The 11,808-nt window shown below is 47.6% G+C and overlaps 1 protein-coding gene and 1 long non-coding RNA gene across 2 annotated transcripts; one reads left to right on the top strand and one right to left on the bottom strand.

Moving 5' to 3' along the window:
* Positions 1-1,091: 1,091 nt before the first annotated feature.
* LOC149330629 (uncharacterized) lies at positions 1,092-5,006 on the top strand. The gene is made up of 4 exons (XR_016285704.1): positions 1,092-1,356; positions 1,682-1,750; positions 2,265-2,329; positions 4,859-5,006. It is a non-coding gene; the product is annotated as an uncharacterized LOC149330629 (long non-coding RNA).
* A 364-nt stretch (positions 5,007-5,370) lies between these two features.
* On the bottom strand, positions 5,371-8,062 carry LOC149330628 (cytoglobin-1-like). Its single transcript, XM_089559465.1, has 3 exons — positions 7,848-8,062; positions 7,190-7,241; positions 5,371-5,676 (listed from the first exon to the last, which is right to left on the bottom strand). Exons 1-3 carry the CDS (start codon positions 8,060-8,062, stop codon positions 5,371-5,373), a joined length of 573 nt encoding a protein of 190 aa, XP_089415591.1.
* Between the last annotated feature and the right edge of the window lie 3,746 nt (positions 8,063-11,808).

Here is an 11,808-nt window from a genome sequence, read left to right as displayed (position 1 = left end):
ACACAGCCGCAAGAACCATATTTAGAACGAAGTAAGTGCTCTCGCATTTCGCTTTCTCTGATCTCCTTGCAGCATACCACATGAGTGTGATCCTAGCTAGTTAGTTATATTGAGTTTTATGGCGCAAAAGCAACAAGGGCTACGATGCGCCACGAGTGTGATCCTGTCCGTACGCCACGCATGTTTCATTTACGATCAGAAACTGTAGAAGAGGCTTTTATTACAGTGATAACTCTACGGAGGAGTTCCTCCGAAGTTAACAGCCGTCGCCGAAACCAAAAATTCGTGCGTTCGTCCACTGACCAAACAGAATATCATCCAGGTGGAAGTCCTGAGACATGATATGGGCGCATGGTATAGAGTGCATGCGGCCACTAAGTCGAGATCTACTTTGAAGTGGGCGTATTTACGGGGACGACGGTGGATGCGATGAGGGACGGTTATGACTCCCTCTTCGCACTAGGGGAGGTACACAAATCTGGACGATCATGGCTCTGGGCCACAGGATGGCTCAACCCCAGTCAACCACGGATATCCGTGGTATATCCGAGTAAGGTCCGAATCTCCAGTGCCAGGCTGGGATGTCCATAGGGCATGCCTACGTATGTCCATATTCGGATATACGCATCGGAGATTCTGTGTATGTACGAGGGACGTTCGTTTTTGGATGGCTGGCGGACATCCGCCGGCGGATGTCCGAGGAGTATCCGTAAACATCCCTCTTGGGATGTGAGCTTACATGACATATATAATTTGTTTTCCCTCAGACGAACATTTTAAAACAAATTCTATTTTGCCAATGCCAAAATTCACACAATCACATTTCTACCACCAACTAGTTTAATATTCAGATTGATTAAGATCACTCAACTATGGTGTTGATGTTAAAGAACCAGAATTAAACGAATCGCTTGGCTTTCTGGCGCCAGTGCTCATAATTAACGCCCTTTTATCCTGCAGCACTCCTTCGAGGTAACCGAGGCATGTAGCCATGCATGCTGCCTTCCATGAAAACAAACCCTAATAAACTCCTACCAGGGGCCGCGGCAGAGCGGTAAGCCTAAAAGTCAAGCCAATCCAATCTATCAGCCAAGCCAATATTTGTGGCGCGATGGTCTCGTTGGTTTTCGTCGCGTGGTGCTTCTTTCGACCTTTACTTTTGCTGCAATGTGCGGTTTGTTCGCTCTGTGGTTGCTTGGCTGTGCTACAAATGTGTTGTGTCATCTACGCGCTCGAAAAGACGTTCGTTTGATTCTGAGGCTCTCGTGAAAAAGCTCCGGTGTCGCCTGACCCCTTGCCGAGACATGCTTTGTTGCTTTGGATGAAAGAAGCGGCCATGGTGTTAACACTTGCGAGGTAAGTAACTGTGCTTGAAAATTACTTTCAGGGTGTTGCTGTGGGATGACTAAACCGCATTAACGCAGTTGTACTCTATTGCGCTACTTGTTTGCCACGGAGTGGAAGTTGCAAGCACTAAGCATTAGCTGCCGCAAACGTGTTTCTCGTGTTTGTGAAAAAAAGTTGAGACGGTGTGTAGTTGCATGGTGTGAATCTTAAGGCAATTGCGCGTAGGTTCATAATTACGATAAAACAGAATGCACGAAAAGCATAGTGCCAGGACGGTGTTAGTTTTTCAGTGCTTCGCGACTTAGTTTTTCTTACTTTTCTGTTGCCTTTGCAGTGTGGATGTGGCCCGGCTACCGAGTGTATTGGTGCCTACATTAATTATGCCAAGCCGTGGAAAGCACAGGTAGGTTGAAAATGTCATATAAAAGTTGTGCATACTTCCACAGCTTATTAATTTATTTATTAGGCTTGCCAAATGGAAGTCTCCAACCATCCACTCACTACACAGTACTTTGCACTGTGCAGTAGCATTGTTTAGGAAAGCTTAACTGTTGTGTTAAATTTGCGAGCTTCAGTCACATTTTTCACTTACTTCCCAATCACTGAGTGCAATGAGCTCTTGCAGTGCTTTGGTATAACTTTGCCAAACATGTTATGCCCACAGGGCTCAATGCTGAGCCAGATAGCAGGACCATATATGACACGCCTAGAGCCACATGTTCCTGGATTGTGACCAGACCTCTCTTCCTTACTCCTGTGCAGCTGTGGATCATCAAATATGCTGTCAGTGCCCTGATGCGTGATTCATCAGTGAACCCTGTGGGCATTGTAGTTTCGACAGAGATTGTGTTTTGCTGCATCGTTGACAACGTGCAGTATAAGGTGCTCTCTCATACTTTATTTTCTTGTCCATACAGTGTGGATGTGACTGACCTAAGCTAGCAGCTATATAGTACCTGCAGCTTACAGCAGCAACCTTCAGGTAAGTTTGAACTACAGTGCAAGTTTGACCCTGTCACATAATGGATACTTTCCTTCTGTTTGCTCTGTGCAGCGGAGGGTATCTAGCTATACTGCAGTGTACTTGTACAATAATGGATAAAAATTTGTGGTATGAGAGTTCTTTGTGAAACATTTTCTCTGTGCTGTTAGCCAGAGCAATTTAATCAAAAACCTAGAATCAGGAGGGGACATGGATACTCGATCTTATTGAACAAATTTCAGCTGACTGCCTGGCGAGGCAATGGAAAAATAAATATTTTCGGAAAATCGACATCCAGCAAACTTTTCTCTATGAGTGTACCTTGTGCCCAACCTAAGTCATTAGCTAGCTTGCAACGATGTGGTAAGGATCCCTACTCTTGCACTTGAATTTTTTTGACCATCAGTGTGGAAGTGACTTCCTGTGGGAGTAGCTGTGGTGTCTTGCAATGTAAAAGACAAAAGAGCTACTACTGGGGCGAGTTGGAAATACATACTTGAAGGAATTGGTGAGCGCTATAGAAACACTGAAAAGGGACAAACGCACAGGACGAAGCGCTTTCTAACTACTGTTTAATCTCAGAAGAAACATGACTATATACACACATTTGACGACAAGAATGAAGGAAAAACAGGTAAAAACTACGCGCGCTTACAACAGCCGAAGATTACTGTTCTTGAGGGAGGTTAATTCTGTTCCCCCTAACATCACTGAAGGGGAGCGACGCATTGCTTATCTGGAGCAATGTGCATTGCAAAAGCTTCGATAATTTCTTGTTCCCGTCTGTTTCTAGCCCTACCTATTACTTTGGTGTTTTTTAGCAAGGGTATGCATTTACAGTGTGCGAAATGAGGTGCCAGATTCCCGGACTTTGCAAGTTGTTCACTTGATCTTTCGTGTTCCCGGAGCCTCTTGTTAAGGCATCTTCCCGTTTGCCCTGCGTAAGTTTGTTGGCAGCTGAGGGGAATGCTGTAAATGACGTTTTCGTCACACTTTACATAGGTGTTTTCGTGTTTGGTGTTGCACCCAGGTTTCTTTTTGTGGTCTTCATTCTCGTTGACCTTTTTACACATTCCAATGAGCTTATTGGGAGCTGAAGAAACCACCTGGACTCCGTACTTGTTAGCTGTCCTCCTTATTCTGTGGGAGATATTGTGAACCTACGGCATCACGGCAGGGCGTCCCTCGTAGCTCATTTTCTTAGTTTTGTGGGACCCAGTAACTTCTCTTAGTAAGCTTTCAGCAATGCCGCAAAGTAACTGCTCCGTATAACCGCTCTCCTTCAATTGGGAGACCTGTTGGTCTACGCTCTGAATTATCGAGTGGGGGCAAGATTTTCTTATAGCTGGTTTCAGGCAAGACGTAGCGAGAGCTCGCTTTACAATTCTGGAATGACTGATAATTCAGAGCGTAGACCAACAGGTCTCCCGATTGAAGGAGAGCGGTTACCCGTAGCAGTTACTTTGCTGTACTGCTGAAAGCTTACTAAGAGAAGTTACTGGGTCCCACAAAACTAAGAAAACGAGCTACGAGGGACGCCCTGCCGTGATGCCGTATGTTCACAATATCTCCCACAGAATAAGGAGGACAGCTAACAAGTACGGAGTCCAGGTGGTTTCTTCAGCTCCCAATAAGCTCATTGGAATGTGTAAAAAGGTAAACGAGAATGAAGACCACAAAAAGAAACCTGGGTGCAACACCAAACACGAAAACACCTATGTAAAGTGTGACGAAAACGTCATTTACAGCATTCCCCTCAGCTGCCAACAAACTTACGCAGGGCAAACGGGAAGGTGCCTTAACAAGAGGCTCCGGGAACACGAAAGATCAAGTGAACAACTTGCAAAGTCCGGTAATCTGGCACCTCATTTCGCACACTGTAAATGCATACCCTTGCTAAAAAACACCAAAGTAATAGGTAGGGCTAGAAACTGACGGGAACGAGAAATTATCGAAAATTTTGCAATGCACGTTGCTCCAGATAAGCAATGCGTCAGCTCCCCTTCAGTGATGTTAGGGGGAACAGAATTAACCTACCTCAAGAATAGTAATCTTCGGCTGTTGTAAGCTCGCATAGTTTTTACCTGTTTTTCCTTCATTCTTGTCAGCGCGTGTGTTCCTCCCTCTTCTGTGTATGATATGAAGTCAAATGTGTGTATTTAGTCATGTTTCTTCTGAGATTAAACAGTTGTCCTGTGTGTTTATCCCTTTTCCGTGTTTTTATAGCGCTCACCAATTCCTTCAAGCTTGCAATGTACACGCATTTTTCATGAACTGGTACAAAGCTTTGCAGTCGGGCATTTGTTTTTGCAGTTTTTTTGGAAAAGCAAAATATTTTGTATTGCAAGAAATATTCTCACCTCTGTTGCTTACAACTTACTAGTTGTTCAAGATGTAAACATGCTTTCGGAGCGGCAGATGACTAATTTACTTGGCACGGTGGACTTACTGCATACAACTGAATGGTGTCTGTCAAATTCGCTTGCTTTAATGACATATTCTGAACTTAATGTTTACTGTTTTCTGCAGAATACATCCCCGGCTTGTCTACAAATTCATCATGGTCTGTACAGTATCCTTCCTGCTGCTGTGTATGGCCGGCTTGATGAATTCCTCATGAAGACTGAAGACGGCATTTATGTCATAATAAAATCATCCCGACTGATATGCTTTGCCATTTTGGTCGATTGCTTTACAGATTCATGCAGATTACATACAGCAAGGTGTATGTCCGATTTCAGACACTCTGCGGGCTTTTAATAGGCCCGGTGGCCCTGGGAGGTGCACTGATTGGTGGTTGTAGTTCTGGCTTGCCTCATAATGGTGAAGAATGCATTACCTGCAAATATCCTCAAAAGATCCGCCGGCGGATATCCGAGATGGATATCTGTCGGCAGTCTAAATAATTATATTTGTACCTCCGTCGGAGGTCCGTGCGAGAGCCGTTGGACGTCGGCGGATCTCCCACGGATATCCGTATATCCAGTAAAGGACATACCTCGGACGTCCAATGAATGTACACTGGTTGATTGGGACACGGCCTATGGAAACCTATATACCTCGAACAGCTTCTCCCAGGCGCGCACGGCGGCTGGGGTCATGACGTTCTCGTTGTTCGCCGTCAGGACCTCGATGACGACGCGACCGAGGGCAGCGAAGTGCTCCGGTTTGACACCCTCTTTGTTGGTGTGGAACAGCGCGTTCCTGCGCAGCACCTGTTCCAGCAGCTCCGGCTCGTCCAGGGTCTCCACTATGCTGGTGAACTGACCGCCCACAGCACAGGCGTGCGTCCTGCGCGAGGTTGAGGTGGCGTTTCTGTCCTCATTCTTCGCATTGAATTCAAAGAACTACAGAGAATGTTTACTACATTCGAATCGGAGCGAAAGCACGGATTTCTGCTACGTAGAAGAAGACGGTGAGCAGGCAGTGCCGCGGTACGTAGCAGACGGAAATTGATGAAGACAACGCTCTCCAATGCACAGCGCGAGTGTGTGGTGTAGTTTATTACGAGGTGTGCTGGCTGCGGCGATAGCCTAGTTTAAAGGAGATCGGTTCGAGCGGCCGCGGGTTCGACTCCCAGTCATGGATACTGACTCAATTTCTCTTTTTCATGGTTTGACCTCTAACTCAGATGAAAGTCATATTTACACGGTCCGATATTGAAGCCCGAGGTCCCGTAGTGAAGCATTCGCTTCAAAAATGCTGTCGGGAAGAGAACGAACTACGTTCACAGTGCTGTGGCGTCTCAGCATCGAAGCGAGCACCTCGCTCGGTCCTTCTACACAGCATTTGCGCCGTCCTGTCCTCAGCGGACTGCCTGCCCCCATAAGCGCTAGCCTTTCGAAGCTACAAAAAAGACACCAACGGCTTCTCCATAAACCTGAGTAAAAATGGAAAAACAAGACGATATTCGATTGATACGGCGCATAGCGCGACCTAAACACTACGCGCTCACAGCACGCCGCTTACGCTCAGGTCGGCGTTCGCGGTCATCGCACACGATGTCTGGGACGCTGGACACCCCTCGAAAAATCTGAGAGTCTATAACCGGGTATGCCACGTGACGCGCCAGACAGTGCAGTGACTCCTTCGTTATTTGTGAAAGGGGACGTCGTAAAAAGTTCCCAAGACCAGAAGTTAGATGACTCGCGGTCAGCGGACACGGGTAACATGAGAACCGAACATTCTGTTGGGAACACTGTGTTGGGTTTAATGGCACATTAAGCATCTAAGGCTATCATGTGCCAAGCTCACGAGGGGGAATTGTCCGAAGACAACATCGCTATATCATTCAGTGGACGAACGTTAGCCTGGTATTTGCTTGAAACCCATCTGCGAAGCAAGCTCTCCGCTTTGGGCTTGTGCGGACTCGTCCTGCTCCGTTCGCTAGGGTTTGTTTCTCCGCGATGCATACTCCCTAGGGCACCCGATTGGTAGCGACACTAGCGCCACGGATGGCGTGATTGCTGCGCGCGCGTGGGACATGGGTCTCTCTCCTCGGCTCGGGAACTCATCGCGTGCAGACGTTTCGGCGCGGGGCTCTGCTCTCCGCCAGCGAGGCGAGGCCTTGTGATCCTGCGAGCTCGTCCTGCCCGGCCTTAGAGCTTCTCCCTTGCCCTAGTGTGGACCAACATTTACTTGTCAACTTGCTGGCAAGTAGGACGACTTCGATTCCTTAGCATATTTTGTTGCTAGCCAGAGTTATTTTTGCAGCGAAAATAAATGCCAATTTTGTGTCGCTCTTTCGTTCCCCCTCAGGGCATGGTCCGCCGTGGTCGGAGTGCGCTTGTTAGAACGCGCGATGGTGGGTCCGGCTATTTTGGACAGCCAGCAGCGGTTAAGCGGGGAAAACGTATTCACCTCCCTAGCTATTTCAACCTCAGAGGCTACACTGCCCTTCCCTGACGGCCGCCTTGGAACATGGCAAAGAAGGCATGAGGAGATTACAGGGGGCATTCCAGATCAACTTCTATGTATAGCAAAGAGTGTCGAAACCTTTTCTGCCACAAATCGCTTTGGGCTGGATTGGTTTCCTTCAGCCCATAATGCCACACTGTCAATGCCCCAATACATGCACTCCTTCCCCCCCCCCCCCCCCCCCCCCCCCACTGTTTCCACTCCCTACAACATTGGTACAAGCTGCGACTTCTCACACAACTGTCCATCACAGCTTCATCTATTCCCTCACGCATTTCCAAAATATTTAGAAAAATTATAAGAAAATTACTGTTCCTTGGTTCTTATCCACTATTCCAAATCCACACTCAGTCTTCCCCTTAGAACTGCTTTAGAATTATGTCCAATGCATGCTGAGTGAAGAGTGGAAATTCAGCACCAGGAACGCAAAATCTGGCGGGCTTAAGACATGCTCCTTTGTGCCTTTTGCCGTTTACTTCATTACTCTTCTTGGCCACGCGCCGACATTAAAAGGTCGCAGTCGGCAGAATGACGTATGGAGTAAAGGAGCCTAAAGATGACGTTTGCGTCACAGATAAAGCACGCGGTCTCGTCTACTTGCCTGAACCTGATGATGTCCTTGAGTTTCTCCACCGGTACGCCCCGAAAATGCCTGAAGAGCTGCTGGTACTCCGGGTGCTTGATGAACAGAGCCGAAAACAGTATGAAGCCGTAGTTGCGGTGCTCGCAGCAGAAGGCCTCCCAAGAGTCGCGGATCAGCTTCTTTTCCTTATCGGTGAGACCGCCCTCTACACGTTTCCGGTTCGCTTGGCCCATGGTCCTCTTCTTCTTCCTCGAGAAGCACGCGCACGCTCGTAATGATTGGCAAAGAATGCCTCGGCAGACATATAACTTTTAAAGGGACACGGAAGGAAAGGAAATCTTCCCTGAAAAAGTGGTAAGGTTTTAACGTTTTAATGTAGCTAAACCTAGTAGACGTGCGAAAGCCGCCTGGTTCGTTTAGTGTTTAGCCCGGTTCGCTCATGGTTTTGCATTGCTTGGTCGTCGGCAAGTCTGGCGACGATATTAGATTTAGGTTAAGCTCTGATCGAGGTTAAGCTTATCTCATCGAGTTGATCCGTTAAGTTGATCTAGTTTAACACTAGGCGTGATGGGCTGAGGCGATAGCACAGTGCTCTCGAGCACTGGCCAGCGAAGCTGACCTTTCTGCGCCACCGCGGGTTCGAAAGCAAGTCGCGGCAATATTTTATTTCTGCACTCTCAAGGTCATGGACGCCAGTGATTTTTGGTTGGGTTTGACCCCGCGAAGTAGTGCTTCCGCAGCGAAATTTTCCGTCCGAATGGTAACCTGCAAAAAAAAAAAATTCCCATCCCAATCGCAGTGCGGAATTTGAACCAAGGCCGGCGCAAATGGAGCAGCTTTTTTACCGATGCCTTTTTGGATCACTTGGCCATCGCCGTAGAGTCTAAAGTTGTGTTCAGTGATTAAATCGACATCCTTAAATTCTGCGCTTCCGAATGCTCGGTGACGTGACCATGCAATTAAGCCGGATGAGCCTGGAATGGGCTGTCGCCAACGGCAGCTTTACGTGGTCCGCACGCAAAGGTGAGAAGGCGGCCGAACGCGTAGATAAAGCCAAATAAAACACTATACGGCACGTCAATGTGCGAAAGCAGCGAAGGACTGAGCGCGCTGCTCAGCTTGAAAAGAAGTGGGTGAACGCGGCGCCAAGTGAAGCACCAAAAACGTCTAGGCCCGCCGACGCATTGCCCAGCTGGAAAGAGAAGCCACTGGGGCGACTCCTTTAAGGCCTATGGAAATACCTTCTTTAGTTCTTTCTTAAGGCTCTATGCAGCTCCACCCCTTCCCTACAGTAAATTGGCGAAGAAACCATTCATACAACCCACGAAAGCCCCGCATCAGCACAGAGTCTCGCGGAAATCATGCCGGAAAGGCGGCCTATAGACTGCAGTCAGCACCATACAGCTACTTTGTTTTCTGCAACACGTTTGCCGTTATTTTTCCGTTAATTCAATGTACTGTCAGGTCTCATGCGATTCTTGTCCTAGTTAATTAAGTAGGACAAAAACGGCACTAAGCTGAAATTCGGCACCGAACTACAAAGTATCCTCATGCTCTTGACACACGTGCAAGCTGGGCGCTTTGTAGGTGGCGTCACTGTCACTATGATGTGGTGGACAACGTGCACCTGCCACAGTGCACCCGGAGGAGGTGACAATAAGTAAATTAGATACGTGCAGCCTTTTACTAGATAACTAGTGCTCCTTGTCCACCAATATGGCGACCGCTATAATGTAGGACAATGAAGAAGAGGCGCTGCATGAAAATGTCGTGCCCATGCTCTTAAGCTGTTAAGGTTGACTCGGTACTGCGCTAAAGCCAATTGACCGCACAGGTGGCCTAGTGGTGGTTTTAGCATCCACCTCATGTGCAGGAGGTTCGATACCCAGTATCGTCGGGTAGCCAACGGTGACATAACAGGTACAAGCTTTCTCCTCGCTTGGTGCTAGGCTTATTGGAGGTCAAATGCTTAGGAAACGGGTTTTTGGCTTCACCTTGAGTAGATGATAAACTCCTTAAATATGCCATGGCGCTCTTTGGCCAAAGCTGCTGCTGCACCATAAAAATTCGTCAGCAAATTTATTATCAGCTAAAGCCAATTGGTGCCCATTTTCGTATTACCCTTGCTTCGGAACACAATGGCCGAAAGAAAGCTGCTACAGTTCGGATAACCCGGCTATGTAGCAAAGTAGCGAGCTATGGAAAGAAAAATGATCGGTGTAATGTTAAGAGACCTCAAACGGGCAGAGTGGGTGAGGGAACAAACGCCGATTAACGACATCCTGGTCGAAATCAAGAGGAAGAAATGGGCTTGGGCAGGGCATGTAATGGGCATGCAATGATGATGATGATGTAGTGAAGTTCTGGCTACATATACAGTCGCCATACACTTCTTGTGCGACAAGGAAACAAATTGAAGTAGAATGGATAGCTGGGCGAGTTCATCTTTGGGCAGAAACAGCACGAACGGACGAAGGACCGAGAATGAGGAAACACATGGACAAGCATCTGTGTGTTTTTCGTTCTCAGTCCTGCGTCCATTTCCGCTGTTTCTACATAAAAACAAGGATATAAGTCATTATTAACGTTCTCATTATTGCTACCTGAACAACAAGCTAACCACAAAGTAGAACTATAAGCACAAGAATATTATTGCATCTAACCAGTTTAATACAGTGAGAAATCAAAATGTTCCGTTTTGCTTAGTAGGCCATTGGCTCTAGTTGCAAGCAAACTTTTTATTTTAGGGAAACGTTCTTCAGTTAAACTTTTTATTTAAGAAAAACATTTCTCACACACATAAGCCTGCTGACGCCTGTCGGCACTGCGAGGCTTCGTCGTGCGCCTTGAGCATCTCGAGTTCCTGCAGTGTTGTTGCAGAAGACAACTAGTCCTGCAGCCTCCGGTTTCTTCTTTCCCATTCGTATCAGGCCTACAGCTGAGGCGTCATCCCCTCCCCACGAGGTGCGGATGCCTGTTATTCTACGCCTTGTGGGTCATCTTCGCAAGCAGAACCACGCTGCGTGCACACGTGCTTCTCGACGTCACTGAGGAGTGCAAATGTCACCCTGCACTGAGGGCAAGCATAGGGGCCTAACATCGGTATGGGTGGGAAGGTGCTTGCAGAGATGACTTCTGCAGTTGAACCCCTTTCCGCAGTAGGGACACACATGCGAGGCCTCACTAGTATGCGTCCAGTAAGTGCCGTTTCTGGTGACTCGCCAGGTCATGCGCACTGGTGAAGCTCCGGCCACATTTGGAGCACTCGTGCGGATACTGTCTCTGTCAATCAGCACGCACTGGCAAGCAGAACCCTCATCCAGGTGAGTCCTCTCGAGCTTGGCGCCACTTGACCTGGCAGTGGCAACGAGTAAAAGAAAATATACAACACACAGAACAGTTAATTACCACTGTGTAATGAGAGATTCAGTGATGGTTGTTTGTGCATTGGAGAATATCATACAGTTTGTTCATTATCATGTCGATGGGCTCAGTACCGTTCACGAAGTGACATACAGCTATTGCTTCTTCCCTCAGAAGAGGAGAGAAAGGGGAGGGAAGGAAGAGGCTGTCCTGCAACTCGCCTTTTTTTTGCAGCTATAGTTCCCTCTTACAACCCTAAACTATCCCCAAACCCCCTTCCCTGTGCTCACATAGACATCACAAAAAAAAAACTCTTGTCGCTAGGGCTGCGTCAACATACTAGCAACACTGATTAAGGGCGAGTACTCAAACTTTTGACTTACTTGTCATCGCTGGAGTACGGGCAGTAGGCACAGTATTACTTTCCTCGGGGTTAATAGGGGTGCTTGCGGCGGCAGTGTCTTTCCAAGAGGCCTTGTTTAGGAAACCACTGGCCACATGTGTCACAGGAGAAGCCCAAGAGCAAGGCAAGTACACTGTTTTCAGCCTGCGCTGTAGAGGGTAATGTCAATGTTAACCTCCAGGAGGTGTTCAAGAGAATATTTTATTGATTAGC

Source organism: Amblyomma mixtum, chromosome 9, assembly GCF_055824585.1.
Source record: "Amblyomma mixtum isolate Tamu chromosome 9, ASM5582458v1, whole genome shotgun sequence".
Lineage (NCBI taxonomy): Eukaryota > Metazoa > Arthropoda > Arachnida > Ixodida > Ixodidae > Amblyomma > Amblyomma mixtum.
This window is presented reverse-complemented; position numbering and strand designations above follow the sequence as displayed.